The sequence below is a fragment of the Parasteatoda tepidariorum genome, chromosome X1 (assembly GCF_043381705.1).
Source record: "Parasteatoda tepidariorum isolate YZ-2023 chromosome X1, CAS_Ptep_4.0, whole genome shotgun sequence".
NCBI lineage: Eukaryota > Metazoa > Arthropoda > Arachnida > Araneae > Theridiidae > Parasteatoda > Parasteatoda tepidariorum.
In genome coordinates this window covers 19,840,715-19,862,142 of record NC_092214.1, presented here as the reverse complement: position 1 = coordinate 19,862,142, position 21,428 = coordinate 19,840,715, and the positions used below count along the sequence as shown (strand labels likewise).

Genomic DNA, 21,428 nt, shown 5'->3' with positions numbered 1-21,428 from the left:
AGAGAGCATAAATAATATATATATATATATATATANATATATATTTATTTATATATCTCAATTGTAATCGGATACTTTTTCTGATACAGGCATCGCATTTTACAAATCCTATGCATTGAAAAAATTACCGTGATTTGGTTAATTAGAAAACTTACAGATCTGTATTTTTTTAATAATGATAAAGGTCTGTTATTTTTTTTAGTTTATGATTGATAAAAAAGTTAAGGACATATTACTTCGCTTATAAACTGGGTAATTTTTAAAAATAATATTAGTCTGACAGAAAGTTCTGGGTACATATAAAAGCCTAAAATTTTCTCTTAGGTTGAATTTAGCCAATCCATAACATGTTTTAATAAATTTTGGTCAACATTGTAAATAACAATTAAAGTATATAAAAAGCAAACACATAATATATACCGTTTCATAATTATAATAAACAATTTCATTTTGTTATTGCACTTATTAAGGATTTTCAAGACAAAATTTCGAAAATTTCTTAACATTTTTCAAAGGATAAAGGTTTGAAAAAAACACTATTTGGCAAATAATTAGTAAGTTACTATAGCAGTTTTGTAACAATAATATAAAAAAGTGCTTTAAATAATAAATTTAAAACAAAAATCGTACAATAAGAATTTCAGTTGATGTAACTAAAAACGCAAAATGTCACATATTTGTATCAGGTTAATACAAAGTTTACGCTTAATTCATTATGAGTCACTAATATTTAAAATAAAAAATATATTAGTAATTTTTATAAACATTAGTTTTATAATATTAATAAGGTCTGACGTTAGATATAAGCAAAACTAGTTCATATTTTAACTGTTAACTAAACCAGTAAACTAGTTTGTACACAAATTTGAGTAAAGATTTTAATGCAAGTTCATTTTTATTTCTTTGTTTTAATTAAAGACTAATATTTTAATTGATATAAAGTAAAAAATATTTATTCTTTATTAATATAAATAATATGTTCACGAAAAATTTAAGTCAATGCTACTGTTTAACTCTTAGACAGCTAACATATACCAATTAGAACTGATGAATATTCACATTGAATTTTTTTTTTTAAAAAATGAAAAATAATATTATGTTGGAAGCCCAGTTCTCTTTACAGTTCATCAATTCTAACTAAAGATATTGATTTAAAATAATATATTTTTAGTAAACGCTTTTTAAATAACAGGTTGAAATAATAATTCATGTAAAAATATATGGAACATAATGCTTTAAACAAATTTCTTTTATAAAGAAGTGCAATTAATTTTTTCAAATTAAAAACTCGCTACTTATAGCTCTTGCCTCAATAACATTTGAAATTTTCTGATTTTTGTGCAAGATATTTCACATAAATTCTTAGTATTTAAAAGCTGATAGCATAAAAAATAGAAACTGGAGTAATTTTTAGACTCAGTTTCAAAAGATAAGCTTCATTAAGTTACGCGTAACATTGTCTTTATTTTATAATTTATGGAATTATTATTAATTTATATTTCAATGTTCTTAAGAGTTTAAAAAATTATTTAAGCTTTATAATAAAAATAGCTTTAAAAATAAGTTTAAGTGCTGATCCAATATGGCTATGGCATACTAAATTTTTGAAATCATTTAAAAAAAATTGCAGAAATCTGCAGAGCGTGTCATCTAAATATTAGATGTTCTTTTATCGTTTTGATTTCATCATGCCTTGGTTTGCGGGTTCGCAATTCAGCACTAGCATTTTTCGAAGGAAAAACACAAAACTGAGTAATAAACAATAATTGAGCAAATGTAGTGAAAATGTACTTTAAATATTAGAAAATGTTTTATGGAATGTGCCGTAAACATCTGAAATATTTTGAAAAGAAAAGCTTGTTTTTATCCAAGAAGCTCAGTCTGAACTTGAAGCCAGTGCTCGTCTTCTTCATCTGGAGGACGCGCCTCTTCTTCTTCTTCTGGGTTGTTTCTCATAAAATCACCCTGTCTTCTTTCAAGTTGGCTTCGGAGCTCTGACAAGGTTTGCAGCAATAAAAGTCTTCTGAATTGTACGAGTTCTCTTTGTAGTATAAGTTGCTCTTCACGACGTATTATTTCTTCCACTCTCGCTTCTTTCATTCTTTCGTCAACCAAGTGTCGAGCTCGTCTTAACCTCTGGACTTTGTCTTGTAACATTTCTGTAGTTGACTTAGCAAAAGAGGTCTTGTTGGATGTTTCAGCTGGGGTTTCTGAAAGAGGGGTAGTACTGCAACTACTGTTGTCTCTGTCACTGCCACAAGCACTGTCAGCTTGTGGACTTCCTGTATCTGGAGGAGGACTTTTTGGAGAACCTATTTGGTGTGAAATAAGTACAATGATAAGGTTTACAAAATGAAAAGCAGGAAAGGCAATGGCTTAGGGTAATATAATGATAAATCTCTTTTTGAAAATATAAGAGGGAACGTTTTTTTTTTGGGGGGGGGAGGCACTGATTTTCATATGGAAAATACGATGTTTCAATGTATAGTGCTGCTATCTAATGAAAATTTTGAAAACTTGTAAATACCACCTTAAAACAATAAAGATGATATTGACGTCAACCTATGGAAAATGATGTCTCATTGCTGCAGTTGCCTCGCAACCTTCAAATATATCAACAATTAAACTTCTGCAAATAGTCCTACTATATTGAATTGTTTAATTTTGCTATATCAGGGGAAAATGGTGCTTCTATCTGTAATTTATTAAAAAGCACTATTTAATGTGTTTTCAAACGGTCCTAACTGCATACTTATAAGAGTTTAATAGACAGTACGCAATAAATACTTAGAAAAAATTTAAAAAAACTTTTTTATGCTTTGTGCATCTTGTTTCACACGATTTCATTATTCATGGATAGATTAATTTTAATTTAGGTATTTACTGCATTCATAAAATAAAAAGTACTTCTGGGATAATTTTAATGCAATAAATCTAATAACAATAGTCTAATCATATTCTTTAGCATGTTATTATCTAATAAATGCTGCCCATGCAGAGAAATCAATTTTTAAAATTTCTATTTATAATTTGATGATTTGTGGGATACAAAATCATTCAAGAACGTGATTTCTTTCAATATTAAAAAATAAACTCATTAATCAGATTTAGATTGCTCAAAAATAATCATGTCACTATTATTAGAAAGCCTGGTTTAACTTGATCTTAATATAATCATTTACCAAAAGCAGTGAAGTTGCCATGGTTTCGCTTTTCTTTACGTAGATTTTTCTTAATCCCAACTTGGTTTGCAGATTATACATCAACAATGTAAAATGCCCATGAGGTTTTTGTAGAGATTTTAAATGTTCGAATTATCTAGGATTTCATATTTAATTTTCCATGTTTTATAGCTTTGAAATGAGAAGAAAGAGCTTAAAAGTTCCAGAAAGTGATCTTTAAATGCCTTTGATATTAATGGTGTCGTTATAAATTATGTCAAAGTGACATAATTCATGTTCTAAAAGTAAAAAAATGCTGAAAATTCAGAGGAATAAAGTACAAAATGTTTTTGCAGCATTATTTATACAATTAAATTAAAAATGCTATCGTTTATATGAGATCATATTTTTCAAGCGGAGCGAAAACAATATCTCGATGTCTTTAATAAATCAGCATAAATTTTTTTAATTACATTAAGGTGAGCTAATAGTGGTTCGCTAACAGTTTTTTAATGGCTTGCCAAGACACTCAGAAAAATTCACCTCGAACAGGTTTTTAGTTGAGAGGGAACGGTTTACACCCAATAGCTTTTTGATAAAATCTCATTTTTGTCAATTTAGAAGTTCTTTTTTAAATATATTCTTTACTTATAATACAATTTATTCGTTTCTGTTATATTTTGTATTCTGTAAATTAAAAAAAAATTGGTTGCGAAGTAAAGTTCTGAGTGTTCCGCTCTTTCGAAATTTCCATGAATGAAAAAACTTGAGTTACTTCATAAACTTTTGATCAAATTTTTTCTTGCAGTTCTTTAACTTACAGGAGAATCTCAACGAGCACTCTTAACGACAAAATAAATTATTGAAAAGTATGATAGGGTGGACTTTTTTTACTAAACTGATTCTGAAATTAAACTAATTTGTAGTGATAAGAAATAAAGAAATTGAATAAAACTGCTAATATTTTATTTTAAATTTATTTTCATTTATTTTTATTGTGCAATCCACACGTCTTGTGAAGAGCAAAGTTAACAACTGAATACAAGGATTTTGAAAAGTGAGGCCCTCTACCAACTCACGCAGAAAAACTATTGCCGATTCCCGACAAGGAATAACATTGAAAGTTTTTTTTCTATTACAAATTCCTCTTCAAACATTCCGGGGATAACAATCTCAAAATGTTATTAGTCAGTTAACACAATTAAGCGGCAAAATTATACCCAATAACGTGAAGTTATTTGTAGAGATACAATTTCTTGCCTCTCAAAATACGATAGCTGCAATTTATAAATTGTTGAATTGTAGTAGTTTAGTTAGGAGAGCGGTCGCCTTCGCAGGGCACTTTTATGTTTATTAATTCATTCTACGATTTTTGCTCCATCACTGGATTTTTACCAAACTAAAAAAAACATCTCTACATACAATTATAAAGCTATTTATCAAAAAATTCAAGGAAGGAAAACATTTATAATTCTTATTTTGTAATTTTTATTATTGAATTTAGCAGTGATCAAAGACTTTTAAAATTGTTTAATTTAAAAAATAAAATACTGTTAGAACTAGTTAAAATTGTTTAATTTCAAAAATCTAAGTGAGAATTAAGTAGATTACAGAATTCCAATAAAGAGATTATTAAAAATAAGAAGAAATTTTACTAATTTTCTCTTGCTAATAATTACAACTCAACTACAAGAGATTAATGAACATCGCGGCATGTTTAAGTAAATTCGAATTATTTTCAGACAATTTTATATTTATGTAAGCACGAACGAATGCAAAAAGTTCATTCAACTTTCATTATATTTTTTTCTATTTTATATTTTGCTTTCAGAAATTGTTAAGATAAATTTAATAAATATCATACGCAAAATCAAATTCACTTTTCTTTACAGATACACTTGTGACCCTATAATTATGAGTTGCAATATAATTCCATGGTTTTGACCAACATGTGACGCATATAAAATTCCTTTATAAATATGTTTTAGTACCTGAAATACCCTAGTATCATATATGAATATATAAAAATAATATTATTCATTTTCATAAAAACATGTTAAGAATTATAATTAATTTCTGATTATTCCTCTTCTGTTGGTATCCTATCAATCAAATCTAGAAATTCAAAAAAAACGACATTTTTAAAGTTTTTGCATTAATTTTCTAAAAAAAAAACGCATAAATATATTTTGGCTTTACAAATTTTTTTTCAAAAGCCTAATCTAAAGTCCTGCTAAGTATGTTAAAAATTTAGAAACGTCAAAATTTCCTATTGAAATATTGTTTTGAAAAGAAACATTTGAATGTAGTAATAAAAATAAACTAAACAATTGAAAACAAAAATTAGACAATGATTTCAGCAGTTTAAATCTGGCAATATTCCAGGCAACTTTGATAAAACTTGATTATTTTCAAAAGTCAAATAAATGTATTATAAAATGCTTTGCTAACCTTCTTTAAAACGAGATGAGATAATTTTGTTAAAATATTTATTGTCTATGCCTAAGTTGCTCTTAAAATTAATTTCATCCATAATAATTGAATTTACATAAGCAACCCTCTTTTTAAAACTCAAATATGTAATATGATAGAGATTACAATTTAGGTTCAATGATTCAAATATATTCGTAACGTAGATATTGAACTCGTGTAAATTTAGGAGTTAAAAAGATAACGTCCAACGTGTAGAAAGGATTATTCTATGAAAACTAACGTTCAAACCATCTGACACAATTTTCATTAAAATGTCCCATTCTTGAATAATTATGACAATATTTTTCCACAAAACATTTTACGCTAGTTACAAAATTAATTTTTGAGATTTAATTAATAACTGCTCAAATATAGCACGTTTTTTGTTTCAGTTAGATTTTTTGCATCATAAATACTCAAGAATAGGACAAAGCTATTTTTGTTTATTTATATTTTAATAAATAAACAAGTCAAAAAATCTAAAAGTGTTACTTTTAAAATCGGAATCGCAATGGAATGACCAATACGTCAATATCTGAAATCTTAAATATTAAATCATACTATAACAATTGAAATTAGCATTATTATGGAATTGAATTATTCAATTTAGACTATTTATAACTAAAATGTTACAAGGCTCTTTAAAAAAGAAAGAAAAAAAAAAGAAACTTAAAATAAATATTAAATTGCTGCCGAAAATTTTAAATGCATAAAGTTGTATTATATTGAAAAGAGCAATACTATGATTTATTAAATAAAGGCAAACTTACGTAATATTTCGAGATCATCTTCTGGTTCTTCAATATGAACATAATCCTCGGAATAAGCTTCATCACTACTTTCTCCCTCATCTTCGAGAGTTGTTTTTTGGGCATTAAGCTCTCGGAAATCTATCCAGGCGCTGCGTGGAATCGGACGGCAGTAAGTGGCCGGACAATAAGGCGTATCCTCATCGTCCAGAACGGCAGTAGTGCGACGACTGTGCGCCGCGGATCGCTCCAAGATGACGCGAGGCAAGCGTTTGGAAGACGGACTCCGGCCATTGATACGGAAGCCACTCCATGGATCTCCCGCATAACCTGTCGTTGAAACGAAGAAACAAATTAATATATATATATAACTTTCACGGGTGAATATTTCAACAATTACATAATTGCTTTGGTGAATGTCCGAAATATTTGTTACATCCGATTTGATATTAATTTATCGTTGATATTATTATATTTATTTGATATATTTANATTTTAATATCTGCTGAGAATAGATTAGGAGAAACATCAGTGTTCGGAGTACCGGTTAAATGCATAGCGGAATATATACTAGGTACACTGATAGATATTTCAATATCTGCTGAGAATAGATTAGGAGAAACATCAGTGTTCGGAGTACCGGTTAAATGCATACCAGAATATATACTAGGTACACTGACAGATATTTTAATATCTGCTGAGAGTAGATTAGGAGAAACATCAGTGTTCGGAGTACCGGTTATATGCATACCGGGCAGTGGCACTTAACTTTAAAAAAAACATTTGTATAGGGTATACTGGGCAAATGTATACCGGGCAGTAGCACTTAGCTAGACCTAATATATATTTCGGACATTTACCAAAGCGACTATGTGATGGTCAGCATTCACCGGTGGAAGGCAACAATCACCTATTTTGGTCATTCACAGTAACATATACACATATTAAGATAAAAGATTCACAATATAAAAAAAAGTTTAATTAAATTTTACTACAAATATTATTGTAAGAATCTATTAGAAATTGGTGTCACATTAATTATGTGACAGACACATCACATAATTTTTTTTTAGAATAAGTTTTATTATTATATGAACCGTAATATGAAGTCTAAAGGTGCCTTTTCGTTTTTTTTTAAATCATGATTATTAAATATGTTTTTAAAAATAAAAAAACTTGTATAGCAAGGGAATTTAGTCCAAATGCTTCATTCCAGCCTTATTCATTGTATTGCATAGATACACTAAAGTTTTGTAATAAAAAACTTAATATTTTGTTTTCTGAAAAAACTTTCATATATATTCATAATATTCATATTCATTGCAAATATTGCATTTTTATGGCACTTGTGCAGTTTTTATTTCCTTTTCGCAGTTTTTTTTTACTTTTTTCTGTTTAAATTGAAATAAGTCAATTAGTAAGAAAAATAAACTATTTTAAAATTTTGAACTTTTGATTATTTTAAAATTGTTGAGACAGCAAATTCTTTTAAAATAACTAATTACTGCAGTATTAAAAAATTAGGTGAAGAAAGTAAAGCATTAAAAATACCTAATCATAGAAATATTTTATAGTCAATCGTCTTTGCGTGTTGAAATAATAATTTTTTTACGCGATCCAAGTTAAGTATTTCTATTTAATTGCCCCTACCTTCTTCTATTATGAGCATTTTTCCTACGTTTACTATTATTACTACTTTCATAAGCTACATTTAATGCACAATGCATAAACAAACGAACCACCCTGTCTAACTTTTGATCTAATGACTGGATCTTTTCACGTAGTAGGACTCAATCTTAATGATTCTAGAGGATAACCACAAATAAGCTAATTAATTAATGCAGGTGGCATTTTAAGTTACGAAATCAGACACAAACGTACTTTGTCTGAATAAACATTCCTTTTTTAGACGGATTTGGATTTCTGACCCCCAAAATATATTGCATGAGGGAGCTACTTGAGGATGTATGAGAAAGAGTAGCAGCAATCTGGGAAATCTGGTCCCAATAGTTAAATCAGAAGATCAATCCTAAGTTTAAAGGGCTTAAAGTTAGTTTTTCTTTTTGCTTGTTTCGCCTTATCTTGGGAATATTTTTACATACAATTATAAAATTCGTTTATCCAAAGATAATTCCATTCAAAAAGTAGTTTTTTTAATAATAATTTATAATTTTTTATTATTTCATTTCAAAAAACCTTTTAATAGTAAGATACACAAATTTTTACATCATTTTAAAAAATGTAATTTTAACTACTATAAATTCAAGATTTGAACAAAATTGGTCTAATAGTTCAAGAGAAATCGAATTTAAAGGAAGAAATTCGATTTCGATTAAAGTTCGATTAAAATTAAAATTCTCAGGCCTCCAACGATATCATTCAAATTTTGAATTTCACCTTATAAAATTACATCGTGTGAAATGATGTAAGAATTAGTATACTTACAGTTTAATATTTTTTCGATTAGTATTAATTTCACATAGTATAATTAATAATGACGCCCGGTGGCTGAGCGGTAGCGCTTCGCGCTGTCGTGCCACAGGTCCTTGGTTCGATCCTTGGGCCGGGCAAGGCCGACTCAGCCTTTCATCCCTTCAGTGGGTCGATAAAATGAGTACCAAGCATGCTTGGGAACTAACACTGGGGGTTCCGCGTTCGGCTGACCACCTGACCGGAACATATGCTCCCGCACCCCAGAGCCCAAGGTCAAGAAAACTGAGATGGGCACAGTCGGCCTTGGCCCTCTTAATGGGCTGTCGCGCCACTGAGTTAGTTATAATTAATAATTTTAGAATAGTCGTATATTTAAAATTTGATTTCTCAGGAGCTAGTCAACCGATTTCGTTCAAATTTTCTATTCTACCATGTAAAATTGAATACTTTAAAATATTGCTCACTGTATACCTTACAATTCAAAAAAATTTTCGACTATTATTAAATAAAATAATGATAAATAATAAATATTTACAAAAATTTATTTTTCTGTCTAGAATTTTCTTTGGACAAACGAATTTTATAATTGTGTGCAAACATTTTGTAATTCGTAATTCACTTAAAAAGTGATTGACATACGGTGAAATACGTAAAAAGCGAAATTAACATTAAGGGGTTCAAACTTTGGATTGCTCTCCCAACCAAACTGGGACAATATTATTTACCAGATTGCTGCTCCCTCCTATATTATGAGGATCAAAAATCTGAATCCGTCGAAAAGAGGGTATGTTTATTCAGAAAAAGAACGTTTTCGTGTCCAATTTCGTAACTTCGTCTGCACTTATTAATGAACATATTTGAGGCTACCCGATCGAACCATTAAGATTAAATCCTAAAGCGTGAAGATCCAATCATTGGATCAAAAGTTATTCCATTATAATAATTTCCTATTTTATAAACGAAGTATTATTTTTTTCTAAAAAATATCAACTTTTAAGTAGAAAAAAACATTAAAAGAGAGGCTATAATTTTCTGGTGGTAATTTCTGATTTTTTATGCTTTTATTACTTTTGTCATAAGTTGTAATTAAATGAAAAATAAAGTCTGTTAGATTTAGTGCATTACAATATAAATTAAACTTATATAAATATTAATAAAAGCGTTTTATTTATAACAAAGAAACTTTTTGTGAGGTTATAATTTAGCGGATCACTATACCTTATTTATATTAAATGTTATTATGCGCCAAAATTGAAAATATGACTTTGAAACAGTTTGCATATAATCAATAATTCTTTTGATAGATAAATTGAAATAGTTAAAAAAAAATCCCAACTTATTTCAATTATAACAGTGGGGATGGCCGTGGTTAAGATGGGCTGATTGAGTGGAGTCTGATTTTCTTGCAATTAGTGAAAAGTATTGGAGATCAAAGATAATTCAAAAGTCGTTATGGAGAAATCTTCGGAAGAAGGCATTAGGGCACATTGGGCTGTCTGGCCAACTATGATGATGATTAAACTTTTTTATTTTATTTTATGCCCAAGCAAGTTTAAAGAAAAACAGTCTGTCATTGTAAAAATATAATATATAGTTCTGCATTATTTTGATGTTTAAACTGTTTGTGTCAACCTTTCAACAAATGTTCAACTTGAACGATTTTGAGCAGCAGTTATCCTGCCTATCAAGTACATTTTACGATGTTGTAAAGGAAATTTGTTCGCTGTGTTGTAAAGCAAACAAGTATTACTATAATAGATTATTTTCCTTCCGACACGGAGAAAAAAAATTCTGGCAAAATTACCATAATGTATGGTAATTACACTTCCGGGCAAGAAAAACCATGGTTCTGATATTAAAAACCAAAATATACAACATTTAAACCTTTCATTTGTTCATTTTTCTATTCGTATGGTAACGGTTTACCGGAAATTTTGGTTCATAAAATTATAGGTCATATTACCACACATTTAGTAAAAAATGGAAAACTGAAATTGAATTTACCGAATAAATTGGTTTTATGCCATGCCTTAAGGAATCATGATAAAATGACCAAATTTTTTTACATTATATGAAACCATATTGTAATGTTAATTTACCAAAGTATTTCGGTAGAAATTGCAGATTTGTTTGGTGTTCTCATAGAGTCAGAAACACTGCAAATTTTACCATGTTCTGGTAATTTTGTCCACGCTTCTCAGTGTAGCTTTTAAATTTGTTTTGTCTTCCACTCGATCAGATCATAATTTGAAGATACCACTGCTAAATTTGCCATTAATAAAAAATTCAAAATAAAATGCTTAATTCATTGAGCACCCATTACTGACAATAAATTGAGCATAGCTGACAGTAAAAATTTTTTTGCAATTCAGACAAAATTTCGATCAAAAAAATATTATAATCTGATATATTTAGATTAAATATGGCCTTGAATTCCATAAATGAATAGAACTTCATAATTCCATAAATGAAGTAGAATTGTTGCTACATCCTTTTATTAGGAAAACATAAAAAAATTTGGCAAAAAATTTATTTAAAAGCTATCGCCCAACACCTTTTTGTTCATTCGATTCTAAATTAGAATATTGGATTCCAGTTAAGACAAAATTCTAAATTACTTATATTCTAATTAGTTCAAAAATTTAATCTCAATTTCAAATTGCTATTTTGATACAATTATTTGCATTTGATATTAAATTTTTATAATTAGACCGAAATTTCGTTTTGAAATAATCTGACTACGTATGTATGTAGTTAGATTAAATGCGACATTAAAAAAAGCTGAATATAATTATTACCATTTATAATTTTAATTTGAAAATTGTCACCTATTAATTTATTCTATTTAAAAGATTCTATTCTGCCACACACATGCTATAATTTATTCCATTTCTGCCACACACATGCTTCACAACTCGGTTACAGGGCGGACTCATTCATGCATCCATTCATTAATTCATCCACTGATCGTAATTATGACCTGAAGCAGAGAACGATCAATCTCCCCTTCATTACCTCTAGAGGTTTGATTTGTTATGGGAATACGAGGGACTTTGTGACACGACAGATTTAAAATGCACCATTCGCCATTTACTACACGGGGCACATTTACTTTACTTCGGCCGACAGGGATCGTACTCACAACCTCTTGACATGGGCCTAACGCCCTACCAACCTAGCTATCCCGGCCTTATTGTTTTCGTCAGTTCAATAATAAAGAAATATTAACTTCCCCTTCTTATTACTTTTATTTGGTTCAATATGTTACATTTTAAATTTCCTATATTTTACTAAATATGCTGTACCGCATTTAATTTAATAATAAATCTTTCATTTAATAGAAGCAATTTATGCAATTTTACTAGTCAAATGTAAGTTGATAACTGCAACTAAATATTAATATATTGTAAAGTTATAATTTTAGGTACTAAAATATTTAAACTTTCTAATATTTAATTTTGTTGAAATAAGTTGAGAAATGCTAAAACCAATTTTATTTCTAGAGGTAATTTTTATTTTAGCATAATTCTTTTCAAATTTATTTTTATTTCGTTTCATTATTCAAATATCATTAGCATGTAAAATGCATTAATGCCATGCATTACTTTAAGTATATTAAAACTTAAGTTGCAATCATTGTCCTGCAAATAAATAAATAAACTTGTTTTGTTTCGGAATCGTAATGCAATTTTGAGAAGATCCCACCTGTCGACAATTTTTTGGCTTGCTTAAGATTGATGTAAATCATTTTTTCTCTTTTAATGTTTAAAAATGCACAAAAAAACATTTTATTTCTCGGAGAAATTTTATTCATTAAAACAATCATAAAAATGTCATGTTTTTATATTTTCGCCTAAAAAGACCACGTCACCATGTCATCAAAACTATTATGCAATTTAAAGTTTCTTTCGTTGTTTTTTTGAAAAATTTCAAATTTCTCAGCGTGTTTGTCTAGCAGTCTATCAAATATTGGCAATGCAGCAATCTCACCCAAAAAATAGACATTTTTTATTTTATGGCATTTCCTGAATTTTAATGCATAACTCTAATTTCTTTCACACTATAATTGTGACTCATATTTCTTCTAAAATATTTTAATTTAGATTAAAAAAAAGTACATAATATATCATATTATAAATACAACTGACTATTTAAATGTTTTTAAAAAAAGTGAGCTTAATAGAGTGCTGAATTATGTTAGCACATTTTCTATTATAAGTTTAAAGTTTAATTAGTTTAAAAATATATATTCAAGGGCATTATTGTAAAGATATTATTCTGAACACAAGTGTTTAGTTAAAAACAAAATATTAATATTTTTCTGCATAAAAATTTTAAAATAGTTAATTATTAATTCAATTCTTAGAATCGATACTTTTACAGTAGACATGAAACTCACACAGTCTAGTCTAAGTTAAGGACAAAATTGAGATGCATTTTCATAAACAAAATAAATCTTTATGAAATATATGACGCCCAACATCTTTTTGTGTAAAATAAAAAAACTGGTGATCTGTAATAATAATAGCATAAATGACAAGAATAATTTTTACATTTTTTAACGCTTTACGAACACAAGTTAAACCCCTTAAAATAAAACTCTAAAACTGCTTGAGCTCAAGAAAATCCATAAAATATAATTACGAATGAAAACTTTTTCCTTAAATTTAATTATATGTGGATTCTGAAATGTGATTCTTCTTTTCAATTTCTTCCTTATCTTTTCTCCTATCATCTGTTAATAAAAATTTGCATATAAATTGCATTTCTCAGCGTGTCTGATCTAAATTTCATCAAACATATGATTAAAAATGGGAAGCTAAAGACAAGATACTGTAAGAAATACCTTTAAATCAATATTACTGAAATGTTTCGATTTCGTTGTCATAGATATCGTATGTTGATTTAATATACTTACGTACACACATTTTTCTTTTTTTTTCTTTTTTTTTGTTTAAACACTCTTAAAAGAACTTTCTTTAATGTTAACTAAAATTATCTTTCTTGTAAGCTAAACCAGATCTATTTTTAAATAGTTTCTGAAAAAATGCTTGAAAGTTAAAGTCGGCCCTTAATTTGCAATGTATACTTAATTAGGTGGTTTCTGTGGTTTAATGCAAGAAACAATATATCCCATAGAAAAAAAGTAAATTTTTATCAGCAATAAATAGTATCAAATTCAAATTTAAGAACTTATTCTAAAAAGAAAATTTTAAATTACACGAACACAAGGAAGGAAACGTCTAATATACATTTTCCATTGAAGTTTAGTTTGAAAGTCTAATTCTGACTAATTATTTTAAGATTTTTTGATTAGTTAAAAAATCGTTTTGAAAAACAATTAAAAAATTAAGTATTTTCTTTTTCTATATACCAAAATATGTAAATTTTGGTTAAATTTTATGCATTTTTAAAATTTTAAGAGATAGTTCTTATAAGCAAATCGTTTCATTGAAATATTAATAGTCAGTTTCAATGAAAAAATGCATAAAAAATGAAAACGATACCTTGAAATGCTTAGATTATCTAAGAATAAATAGAATTTTTTTTATCTAGTTCATTTTAATCTGTAGTATGAAAGTTAGTCAAGTGCTTGTTATGTCGATCGATTTTAAGGAGCTTATGTAAAAATGTCCAAGTTTAAAGTCTTTTTTTCTGATTGAATTTTCAAAAACGTTTTTTTTTTAATTCTTTACTTTAATGAAATACAGAAAATCTGCCTGTTACTACGTTTATTATTTTTATTATATTATTATTTTTTCGTTGTCTAAACGTTAACTTCACACTTTTAAAAAAATTAGCGATAAAATTAGATGCTTAAAAATAAAATAAAAGATAATATTTTTATACTTTCCTGAAATTATGAAACATATTCTAATAACGAATGCATAATATTAAGTATACATACTGTTCAGTCTTTTTTTTCTAGTACCTGAAAAATTTGTTAATCTACCGCTGATATAAGAAAATTTTAATTCAAGTTGTCAGGGATAATTCTTTAACAAATTCTGTTTCTGCAAAATACTTTATTGCAAATTATTAAATTTTTTTTCAAGAATTTAACGAGTAGGGTTAAAAACAAGAAGCATGTTTTATTAATTTTGACCATAAGGCTTCAATTCGACGAGGCATTGATTCATATTTTTTATTTATTTATTTATTTATTTGTACTACCCTTTTATTATATTTTTACAAAAATTAATGCAAGGGAAAATTCATTATCATTATTTGCTCATCTTTCTTCTAAAACATTATGCTTATCAAACCTTACTCAGTACAATGCAACTGGAAATGTTGTCAAAATCATATTTTGTTCATACACAGTTAAACAATTCTAGCACGACTGGTTCTGTTAAAAAGAAACTACAGATATTTATTATACATGTACAGTACAAAAAAAAACACATCAATTACTCTTGATCTAATAATCCAATTTCCACGTGCTTGAACCTCTATCTTAATGGTTCCAGATCTTAACCACAAATATGCTAATTAATTAGTGCAGATGATATTTTGAGGTACAAAATCAGACACAAAAACGTATTTTTTCTGAGAATTTCTTTTCGACTTCAAGACTTTTCTAAATATCTAAATAACCGCAATCTGGAAAATGTGATCCCGAGGGCGAAAGTTTGAACTCATAAATGTTAATTTTTAATATTTGAGTATTTAACCATTTATCAGGAACTAATCAAGCTAATCAAAAAATTTTGACACACAATAGTAAATTTTGTTTATCTAAAAATAATTCCAAGTAAAAATACATTTTTATAGCTATTTATTATCTTTTTATCATTTAATTTACTAATAGTTTAACAAAATTGGAATTATTAACTATGCAAATTTCTGCACTAAGTTAATCTTCATAATTTTAAAAGGCAAAATCCAAAATTTTAGAGGATTTAATCTGTTAAATAGTTCTAGAGAAAAAAATTAAAAATAATACTTTTTGAGATGTCGAAATACACAAAAAAATTAAATTAACAATAAGAGGCCTAAACTGATAATCGCTCTCCTGCCTAAATAATAAGGACCATATTTTCCAGGTTGAGGCTACACCTGCCATGTATTTTAAGGGTAAATAATCCGAATATCTCAGAAATATGTTCAATCAGAGAAAATACGATAATTTTTTGTCTGATTTCATTACCTAAAGATTGTTTGCACAAATTATTTAGCATATATATGATCGGAACTTTGATCTCGTTGAGTCTCATTACGTGAAAAACCGATCATTGGAACAAAAATAACAAAAGTTATTACGCTGTTCTCTTTTCTGTACATGTATTGTTCATTCTGTACAAGTATCTTAAAGTATTACCTATAAGTATTATTACTTATAATTGTTATTTCCCAGAAAATTCCACTTAAGTATGAAGTTTGACTGAGGAAAAAATATATAATATTACATATTATATGCAATGAAACCCCGCTATAGTGAACTCACGGATATAGTGAACGAAATGTTCAGTCCCGAACCTTGATATACACGTATAATGTCATTTTTTGTGGATATAGTGAACTAAAAAGGTGAAGAAGTGGATATTATGAACTTTTTTCTGCCATCGACTTATTTTTTTTCTTCATTTTGTTGCAATAATTTAGAAATGTCTACTTCAAAATAAATACTCATACTGATTTTTAAAACTATCTATAGAATGGAATGTAGCGATAAGCATTTTCTCTTGTTTGCTTCTTCTATCATACTTTTCCATCCCTAAACAAAAGCCAACCCAGGCAGATGTATGGACAAATTTTTCCCTGCATCAGCGAAAGATTATAAATTTTTTTTTGTACACAAAACGAAGAGTAATAAAAAATAAAAGCAAGTTAACGCATTTTTTGTTACTACGTATTATTTTTCAGTCATTTTTGCACTTCATTTCATTGATCATTTATTTAAATAATGTATAATGAAAAGGAGTTCGGAGCCATTGGTTAAAATTTTTTGCGAATCGGATATAGTAAACTCCCGGTTATAGTGAACCGAAATTTCGGTCCTTTGAAGGTTCGCTATAGTGGGGTTTGACTGTATTTATAATATATAATAATTATAATATAACATGTATAAAACAGTCTGCGTGTGATAAAATAAAATATTATCAAAACATTCATACCTTCCCATAAGCTACCACTGGATTGGCTTCCGAATCCACTGCCAGGTATGGATTCTGAACTTTCGGATCCTATAGATGAGCATCGTATACCACCCGGACCATTCCATCCATTATCAAGATTGGCAGAATTTTTGGGTGAGGGCAACCAAGGGTTGGTTCGAATTCTACAACGTACCCGAGGTGAACTGGTATCAAGTGTTGTAGATGAACCAAAACCCAAAGCTTGTTGTGGTACAGAAGATAAAGGTGGTGTCAATCCTGGATCCAGAAAGCTAGTTCGAATATGGAGTCGACCCCCAACACTGCTGGGGGTCTCTGGAGCTCTAAGGAAAGGATGAGGAGATGGAGGATGCTTAAGTCTGTGGTGAGGAGTGCTTCCAGCAGATCGGGGAAGATCTTTACCGATAGGTTCGATTTTGTGAAGTGGAGTGTTAGGAGTGCTCTCATCTTTTCTCCGAGTAATGTCAGGTCCAGTGAGATTTTCTTTCTCTTTTTTGTTTTTTCTTCGAGAACGTCCAATGTGGACTTCTACCCACCGTATTAGCTTCATAATCAATCAGAATCGAAGACCTAAAAATAATTATCAGTAAGTAAGAAAATATGATGTTTTTAAAATTTGAAGCATTAGTTACATTGAAAATAATTATTTTTACAGAGATTCGCACCAGATATTTGGTTTCGATTATTTTGAGTTTTAGTTGTGAACTAGATGGAACAGTTGGTTTTCGTAAAGATCATAATAAACATCATGAAATTAAAATACAGATATGAAACTCACTTGATAAATCATTAAAATTAAATACAATAGGCCCAAGCAAAATGCCGGTGGGGGGCATGGAAGTAGGCTAAGTGCCTTACGTACCAAATGACATAAAGTAAGTAAGTTTATGCATATACAAAACAGAAAAACTATTTTGCTTCGTTATCAATGTCCCACCTATCCTCCAAATTATAATTTAAAAATTGTCAGACTTGTGACTCTCTCTTGAAATCGGACAAGAAGTCTTCAGTCACTAGACCTTGATATCGTGTGATGTTTTGTAAAAATTAATAACAGATAGTAAGACAAAAATCTTATACAAAGTACAAGGCCAATTATTTAAATGCTGTGAGACAATCAAGTATTTAAAAATCCAATTGAAAAAAGCTTTCAAAAAACTAGATATCAATTGGCGCATTCAAAATTATTTTAGCTGTCAAATGAAAACTGTATAAGTCGTAGTTTGTGTGGTTGTACATAATGCTGTATCATAAAATAAGTGCACATTTTTACCATTCTTTAGACCTTGTTACGAATAAAATTTCCGATCCCGATAAAATCATGAAATTGAAATCTAACTGTATTTTTAAATGTATATTTATTACATACAACCTACAGATGTTGCTTACGATGAAAAAATAAAATTTTATATTTAAAAATAAGAACAATTTTTAAATGATTTATAATATGTCGGAAAGGAATTACTTATGTGTTACAGCTTATATAAAGTGCAGAAGAAACCTTTTATGTTTAAAAAAATGCAAGTGTAAATGATATTTTACGTTTCATGTTCAAAGCATATTAAATAAAAATTTATTTTTAAACTTATATACTTGTTTCAATATTGAATTCGCACTTTTAAACTAAACCCAAATATATTAAAGAAAACAAGAAAACATTACAGAGTATAATTTAGACTATGATTTAGTTAATATAGAAATTTTGTCAAACATTGATGTAGAATAAATTAATTAAAACAACAAGTTCAGATATTTAGTTTCCACTGTTTGTTAATTAAATATTTGAAACTTTCTTTTTGTAATAATGTTAAAAATCAAATATGAATTCTAACTATGTAAAAGTTTAGTTGTTATCTTTAATATCTTCTATTCTTCATTTCTAGCTTAGCACCACATTTTCTAGAATTATAGAATTATTTTAATTTTAAAATAACAACAATGTGCATAATTTTAAATTAATTAAATAGCATAATGTTAAAACATACTAATATATAAGTCCTTCCTTTTTAGTGTCAAATTAATTTTAAGAAAATTAAGTAAAGAATTTTGCATTAAAATTCTGTAAACAAAGAAACTCATGAATATTTTTTTCATTAAAACAAAACAATTATGTGTTTATAAAGATAAATACTTTAATGATATAATAAAAATTTATGTCAATAGAAACTTTGCATAGTTATTAATTTATATTTAAACATTTCCATCAAACGTTTTTTATTATTCTTTAAAAAAAATATTTTTCAAGTTTTAGATAATCTTTCTTAAAACACAAATTTAAAAACAATCTCTTAAGCAACGATAAAAATAATCTGAAAATGAATGTATATTTTCATAAATTGCATGATGTAATTGCATGATAAAATTTACCTCATGATGTACGGGTTAATGAATAACAAATGTAAAACAATATAAAAAAATTCCGGAATATCATTTGCACGCATCACAAAAATCAGTAAACATACAATCTAAGATACAAATATACATTATACTATAGACTTTGAATTATTAAATGAATATTTGCATCAATTGAAACATTATTTACTAATTTTTGTTTCAATACTTTTATAGTTTACATTTTTCTTCCTTAAACAACACTATTTTTCAAGTTGATAACCTTGTTTAAAACAAAAATACACAAAAAAATTAACAAAGATTTTTAAAAATATTTGAAAATGAATAGATATTTTTACAAATATTGCTCGTAATGGTTACCGAATAACAGGTGTAAAGCAGTGTAGCGAAATTCCGATATACCATGCGTCTCGAAAGTCACCAGACACACTCTTCTATGAGACAAAACACTATGTACATTGTACAACTGACTTTGAATGAATAAATATAGATTCCCATCAGTCGAAACATTATATATTTGTTAATTTTTAAATTAGTACTTACATCGTGTTAACATTTTTTATCTTTCTCAACCAAAACTATTTTTCAAGTTCAGAATATTGTTTTTTTACAAAAATAAATGTACAAAATAAATCTTTTAAATAATTATTAAAAAAAAGTGGAAAATGCGTGCATTTTAACATTAACATTCCTTGTAAGGATTAATAAATAACAGCTAGAAAAATTCCGATATACCGTCAGCATGCATCTTAAGAATCCCCAAACATACTCTTTTAAGACGCATTACACAGGATTCCATGCTAAACTATTCACATATAGTTCTAAAAGTCTCATATTAATCCACATCCTATTAATATTTAAAAACATTTTTGTTGAATAAAGATTAACATTTGCTTACCCAATGTTGTGATGAAATAGCACTGTTAAAGTGTAATGGAAAACGCCATGCTTCAGAGGAGAGTTCATGCAATGGCGGAAGAGTATAAGGAGCAAGTGGATCTGACGGACTATACCATTAAGGGATGAGGGACGGAGGAAAATATTGATTTGCCCCAGACCTTCACCATCCGTGAGTCGAGGCAGGAAAAGGAACATAAAATGCTTACACTTGAGAATTCTTTTGATGTAGGTACGCTCCTCGGCAGAGTGTGTATAAATATAAAAATGCACAATCTTTGATGACACCAGATTATGCTGTAGCTGTTAGGTTATGGGCTGTATGCCATTACGGGGGACATAAAATATCCTCACAAGTTTTAGTTTATTATTTGAAGCGTATTTTTGTTATTTTTGAACGAGAAGATTTTTAAAAATGTCTTTTGAGTTACACATACAGGTGTTTTGATGTACATTGAGTTGTTTTAATTAGTTGCTGTTTAATTAGTTTTTGTAACGATTTCTATGTGTTTCGCTTAAATACAGCTGTTTTAATTAGTTTTTGTAACGATTTCTATGTGTTTAGCTTAACAAATAGGAGCTAGACATGAATTTTTTTTTTAACTTTCTCTTACTATTTTATGTCTACAAATAAAAATAAAAACTTTCTTTGATGACACCAAATTACACTGGGGCTGTTAGGTTATGGGCTTAATGACACTATAAGGATCACAAAACATCAATCATTCTTAATCGAATTACATTTAAATTAAATCAACTAGTTAATCTTTATAAAAGCGAACATAAAATATTTTATTTTCGCTTTTATAAGGATTAAATGATTGATATAATTTCAATATAATTCGATTAAGTTAGAATAAAAAAAAAAATTTAAGTAATTAAAGATATTTTAAAAGCGAGGAAATATGTAATGCTAATTGTGGCATCATACCAGTCTAGGAAGAATTAGGAAACTTAATATAGTGGCCGCCGCAATGACTCATTATAACATACTAATTCCCAATTTCAATGGTTAAAAGGGCTGCAATTTTAAAAATACGATCTCAGTAGCTTGCTCAAGAGATTGGCAATTTTGATCTACATTTTTTGCCTATTTCTTTGCATCTGAAGCACCTTTAGGCGAATGATATGTAAGTCATGCTGTGTCAGTGCAGAGGCCACCATATAAAGCTTCTGGACTGGACTGGGCTGAAATACCATGTTGGTTAGAGCATCCTAGTGCAATCCTGGAAATCCTTGGTACGAAT

The 21,428-nt window shown here is 28.2% G+C and overlaps 1 protein-coding gene across 1 annotated transcript; it reads right to left on the bottom strand.

Moving 5' to 3' along the window:
* Positions 1-892: 892 nt before the first annotated feature.
* Positions 893-20,285, bottom strand: LOC107453664 (uncharacterized). The gene is made up of 4 exons (XM_016070557.4): positions 20,183-20,285; positions 16,933-17,502; positions 6,404-6,712; positions 893-2,312 (listed from the first exon to the last, which is right to left on the bottom strand). The coding sequence occupies exons 2-4, from the start codon at positions 17,480-17,482 to the stop codon at positions 1,864-1,866; spliced, it is 1,308 nt and encodes a 435-aa protein (XP_015926043.1). The 5' UTR covers positions 17,483-17,502; positions 20,183-20,285; the 3' UTR covers positions 893-1,863.
* Positions 20,286-21,428: the final 1,143 nt, after the last annotated feature.